Source organism: Juglans regia, chromosome 6 (genome assembly GCF_001411555.2).
Source record: "Juglans regia cultivar Chandler chromosome 6, Walnut 2.0, whole genome shotgun sequence".
Classification (NCBI taxonomy): domain Eukaryota; kingdom Viridiplantae; phylum Streptophyta; class Magnoliopsida; order Fagales; family Juglandaceae; genus Juglans; species Juglans regia.
In genome coordinates, this window is record NC_049906.1 from 192,460 (window position 1) to 198,665 (window position 6,206).

Genomic DNA, 6,206 nt, shown 5'->3' on the forward strand with positions numbered 1-6,206 from the left:
TTAATTACATTAACCAGAAAGGTAGCCAGACGCATTACAGCATTAATTAATACCTTGATAACTTCTTGTGTTACACAATGCGATTGAGAAGAATACAACTACGAGCAGCAAAATTCATAGCATATGTTTGTATCAAATCCCACAAACACATTAGCCCTCACATGTCATGTACATGCGTACATGTATATGTATATATACTCTAATAACACGAATAAAACTAGGTCTAACAAAATTCACAGTGTCTTCTTCACTTTCACTTATAGCCAAAAATCAGGAAAGTGTCGTTTTCTTTTCGCTCAGCAAACGTTTGGACCGAATCCCACAAACCCATTAGCCCCATCAATGGTAATTTGGATGCCCTCTTGCTGGATATTCCCAATAATAGAAGGTCCAGAAGACGACGGAGCAAATGCAAAACAGAAGGTTCCCTCATCATTCACCGGAATCAGAAAGTTCTTTCCCGGAAGGGTTAGGACCGGCCCACCCGAGAAATAAAATGACACTGTTGGTACCCGAACCGTCACAAATCCAGATAGGTCATAGCACGCGTCAAATATAGAGATTCCAGAGACCCGAGGGAGATTCCCGGTTTGTGCAAAATAGGCATCGCGGAACATCTGGTAACCCAATTCTGGGAGCCTTGTCACTGCTGTTCCTGTATCCATAACCACTCCTCCGTTCCCTGCTTCGGTTAACCCGAACACATCTTCGGGTATGGGCACCCGCACGCCTCCCACTCCAAGACCCGACAGCCCCACGTAGTAGAAACTCGGAGCCCTTGGGTTTCTGATTAAGGGCACCCATGCAGCACCCATGGGCATCGCTCCCCGCCCGAACTCTAACGACCCGGTGCCTCGACTCACCAAGCAATAACTGAAGGCACCACCCGCCTGACCGCCAAGCTGACCCACAAAGGACATGGACCCACCTCCAAGTCCTAATAAACCTGCCGCTCCAATGAACATTCCCCGGTTTGTATGTCCGCACCCGATGGCCACATTCTGAATCTTGGTGCTCCCCAATGAGATCGTTTCCAGCGCAAGCGTGCCTTTTGTGTAGGAACCGTCATTGTAGGACAACTCGTATCGACACCCACCGGCATGGCAATTAGCGTTCTGGAGGCGGTCACACACAACTGAACTGCAAGACACTCCGGCAAAGGAAGCAGAATCGGCAGGGTCAAACACTGGGTCGGCTTGGCGGTAACACTGGTTACAAGGCTGACACTGTACCCACACAATATCACTGCCGGAATCGATGACCATGTATTGACTGGTTGGAGGACTACCAACTCCTATCCGAACAAAATACTCCCCACTTCCCTGGTCCATCCCCGAAACCACCTCCGACCCGAAGTCCTCATCCACCTCATGATGAGAAGGACCAGTCCCAGTACTAGTGTTTGCGGTTAGGCGGCGAATAAGGCCAGTGACTCTTCTTGCGTCTCGTTTCATGAGCTCAAGAAAACGATCGTGGTAGTTGTGGTGGAGGGATGATGCTGTTACGCCTGCTACTCTGTCTCTGTGAAGTAGTTTCAGCTCCCACTTTCCCTGATCATGACTACTCTCATCATGGGTTTCCCAGAGGTCCTGGTGTTGGGATATGAATTGGGTAGGCGGGGTTTTGGTCTCGGCGATGATTTCTTTTACATTGAAGAGTTGGAAATCAGGGTGGTGAGGTATGGTGTATCCATGGTTTGCCGATGAGGCGGAGGAGGTGATGATAGTTGGGAGGTGGAGGTGGAGGTGGAGGTGGAGCAGCATCAACACCATTACTAGCACTGGTGAGGTGGAAACCATAGTTGTGGCGATGGGGTTTTGGGTTTTGGTGGTGGTGGAGTGGATCTATATTTTTGGTTTGGGTTTGCTTTGGGACATTCATTAATAGAGGAGAAAAAGGTGGAAGGGGAGTGCCGGTCGGGGAAATAATTGAGTGATGTGTTTTTTTTTTTTTTTAAATTATTGGGGTGGATGGATTATTAGTTTTTGGCTGAATTGATGTCTCGTGGTTTGCTTCTCCTTCAACTTGATTTGTAAGAGTAGAGTACTGCTAATTCCACGTCCCTTTTACTTTACATGAGTAACACGCATCATAGTGTTGACCACATGCATGCCATGGAATATTGGAGTGATTGGATTTGGCTAGTATATAATCGTGGAGCTAGCTGTTAATTTTTTTTTTTTAAAAAAAAAAAAAGAAAGAAAGAAAGAAAGAGGGACTAGGGAGGGAGATCAGAGATATATGTTCATATTATTATCAGCTTTACCCTACTTGCTTAATTTCATAGCCATATTTAATTTGTTCTTCTTTTACGATTAAGCTCTTCAATGTAAGTGTGATCGATGCCCATATGCGTTTATCCTAATTATTGATGACAGATTTCCCTCTTCTTCTTTTTTTTTTTCCCTTTAGAAAGAATTATTCCACTTTTATATCTCTTTATCTTCCATATATGTCTTAGATGATCACTTTTCAGCAATTCATTAATTGAACAAAAAGAAGTAACTTTTGTTGGTCTTTTTATAATTTCTTTGTTTCATTGAGTGATATGATGCAATTAATAATGAAAGTATATATACAATTAAAACACGATTTCGTTTCTCTCTTCTTTTTTTATATATATATATATATATATATAAATTGGGGGGGTAGTTAATATCTAGCTAGCTAGGAATTTGATAAGCATTTTTGTCATTTATAAGCATGCAGAAGATTTGCTTGGTTAATGTCAAACTTGTCATTTCCATGTTGTTGCTTTAGTTATTGGTTATAGTTGTTTGGCACCACTCAGGTGGTAGGTAGGTAGGTGGTTGATTTTCATTTTCGCAATACAATTTGAGTAGGAGCAGCACTACTGCATGCACGCTCCAAAAGCCAGCAATCTAACTTAACTCATTTCATTGGTTTATATAATTAAGCTTGTGAATATGTATATATATATATAGTGCCATAAAACTCATGATCATATGCGGCACGCCAGCCCAGAAAGCTTTTTTTTTTCTCTTCCAAACGATGAACGCCAGGCCATAAATTATATAGCAATTAAAGATTGAACTCATGAATGGCCGTAAGTTGAAAGGAAGGAATACTAACTCGACCGACTATATTCATATATATACATATGAACCCTAAAACTCATGTCTTTTGTCTTTTCCGTTCTTTATTCTTAATTCCCTTTTACTATTTCACACTAATTACTGGGCATCCCGATTGCTCATTTCAGTACGCATGCATGACATCATTAATTATTTATTAATGCGTACACTTATTTTATTTATATTTCAAATAAATCAGTTTTTTTTTATCATATTCTATAAGCTGTACGTCTTCCATGCATGCACGCTCATGTTACAATAATGGAGAATTATAATTAGGGGAGGGAATGGTACTTAATTGTCATCAATTAATACTTATTTTGGAAGTTTAGTACTTAGTCTCTCTCCGGTTCTTCAAGTTTTTATCCATGCAATTTCGAACTAATTAAGCACTTCCCGAATCAAATTTCAACACATTAATTTGGACTAAGTTTTGTCGATAAAATTTGGCAATATCCCAAACCAATTCCACGCATTAACAGTACTACTGTCGACTATCCAGGAAATTATATAAAAAGAAGATAAAAACTACTAGCGAACATATATATATATATAGGAATTGATCATCAGCTCAACCTTCTTCTCGAATAAATTGAATTAACTGGGATTAATTGCATGGAATTGAAGTACCTCTGAAGCTAGAATCCATGAAAAGCAGTACTACTACTACTGCGCGCATTTATTAATTTTAAGGTAGGTAGTAACTAATATGACCTCTATTGGCAAGCGATCGAAGTGCATGCACAACATGACGCGCGCGCGGCATCAATGATATTGAAAATTGGGTGATCAGTGTAATCAAAACTCATAAAGGTGTTATTCAAATTTTATTTCAAGAAACACCCTGTTACCATATCAGATATCATGAAAGCTACCGGAGATATGCTAGTTGGAGAAATTTTCCATTCTATATGATTGATTGAGATCCAAAGGTTTGGTAGTACAGTAACTTGATTGATTGTTATCTATATATATATATATATATATATATATATTAGTCTTGGAGGGATGGGAATTCTATGCTTCTTTTTTTGGCATCAAATCCTATATATATATATATATAGCAAGGTAACTTGATTAATTTGTGGTAGCAGTATTATATATATGTGCCTATACGTACTTTGTGGTCTGCTTCCTCCGCAAACACCAAAGAAAAAGACCATTTCTCTTTCTAATTAGCACCATAATGAGTTGAGTGGAGCTTCAGGAGTGAAAGATATACTGCATGCATGGGTATTTATATATATATATATTGATCAAGTTCATGGTATTAGCCTTTCCAAACAAACCCTTGGTATGAGGAAAGTAACAATAATATATAACGCCAATTAATGAGCCCACTAGGCACTATCCTTTTTAGATATTAGCAAAAGTAACCTCTTTTCTTTTGACATAAACCCAAAGATACATCTCTTTACAGAGCCAATAGAATAGCATTCATAGCTACTTGTCTTTTTAAAAAAGATACTACTGTGTATATTCAAATAGCGAACTTTTCCCCCACATCAATGATAAACAACAAGGAAATTAAGAACATTACATTCAATGCTAATGGATGGCTGAGGACCCCTCCCCCGCGTCTTCAAAACTTTCCACATTGATTACCAGATCTAATCCTCGAAATCATTCTGCAATATATTGAGCCAATTCCCATGTTGCCCTAATTATATATCTTCCTCGATGTTTGAATAAATTTCTAGGCGCATCAAGCCAAATATATATACATATATTTCACAAAGGTTTTGGGTTTTTGTTTCCTTGCTACAGAAGGAAGTGTTTCGTGTGTTTTACGTTTTGCAGCTTCTGCATGAATTATTGAACATATCTTATGATCTGCATGCATATTCATGAAATAACTAGCTATATATAGATAGCTATAAGGTTAAGACTACCTTTTTCCTTTAATGAGTGGGATTTCAGTTTAAAAGCAAAGAATATTGCTCGATCGTAACCTGATATACATATTTATTTCACTCGATAATGGCGGCTGAGCTCACTCACTTTGGAACAATCCTAGTTAGCTGAAAGAGATTTATTTATATAAAAGGCAATCAAGGCTTATATATATAAATATAAATATTCTCGCATATATAAAAGTAGATTCACACGTACGTACGTTGCATGGCAGGCTTTGCGGCAATATATAATAATATCCCATAAATTAAATTAGTTGGTTCTGAGATATTAGCCATTAGAATTCAAACGCCAGAATTTTACAAAAAAAAAGAAAAGAAAAAAGGACTACTGATTGAAACTAATCAAAGATTAGTGTTCAAGGGGAAGAACATTTCCTGTCACAATGTTACAAATGTAATGGCAACGCTAGCCAGGCGCTCTTCTGGCCGCCCACATGAAAATCCATATTGCAAGAAAAATAAATAAATGTTATATGATCTGGTGGCGGAATCGAGGGAAGAAAATCTAAGCATGTCTCCCCTAATTAATACCACTGCTTGTCCCGCGGATGCAATTGAAGGAAACCACTACATGCCGTTAGTTTGATCATGTAATTAAAGAAGGTAATATCTGAGGTCGCGGAGAGTCGATTCATTAAGATATGGAGGATTTTCACATGTTTTAATGCTCTGAAATACGACAACACCAACCGAAAATGATGGGATAGGAAAAAAAGGAAGAAAGAACAGGAAGCGGGCAATGCTTGTGAAACACACCTAGAAAAAATGGAGTTGGAAGTACACATAAGATGTGCGCCACTGCCCAATAATTGACTGACTCATTATAATTAGTACCTAAAAGTTGCTATTATTTTTTTATTATAGCACTCAATCTATACTCCTAATTGTCTCGTAGCAGCGTGAGTTGATCAAACCCCACTATTTTCTTTTTCGGCTACAGGGGGAAACCAGGCCTTGTACCTACCGTCTGGTCCAAAGGACCTTTGGCAAAAACACCACTTTCAAACGACCTTCATCACAGAATTAATGCAAAATTAGGCCATAGAGTAGCACAGATAAGCGACATTTAATTATGAACAAACCATATTTGACTTCTTGTAATTGTAAACACAATTGACTTGAATAATGTCTAGCTAAAAGTTTTCTATAAAATTTAAACAGATTCCACTTGTCAAAAGAATTTTTAAAAAAAATT

At 38.5% G+C, this 6,206-nt stretch overlaps 1 protein-coding gene across 1 annotated transcript; it reads right to left on the reverse strand.

Annotated features, from left to right (window-relative positions):
• Positions 1-9: 9 nt before the first annotated feature.
• On the reverse strand, positions 10-1,994 carry LOC108980914 (protein ASPARTIC PROTEASE IN GUARD CELL 2-like). The gene has a single exon (XM_018951975.2). It carries the CDS (start codon positions 1,797-1,799, stop codon positions 297-299), a length of 1,503 nt encoding a protein of 500 aa, XP_018807520.1. The 5' UTR covers positions 1,800-1,994; the 3' UTR covers positions 10-296.
• Positions 1,995-6,206: the final 4,212 nt, after the last annotated feature.

Bases quoted from the DNA above. Each gene is read 5' to 3' on its own strand.
- LOC108980914 (XM_018951975.2), bottom strand. From the start codon at position 1,799: ATGGTTTCCACCTCACCAGTGCTAGTAATGGTGTTGATGCTGCTCCAC.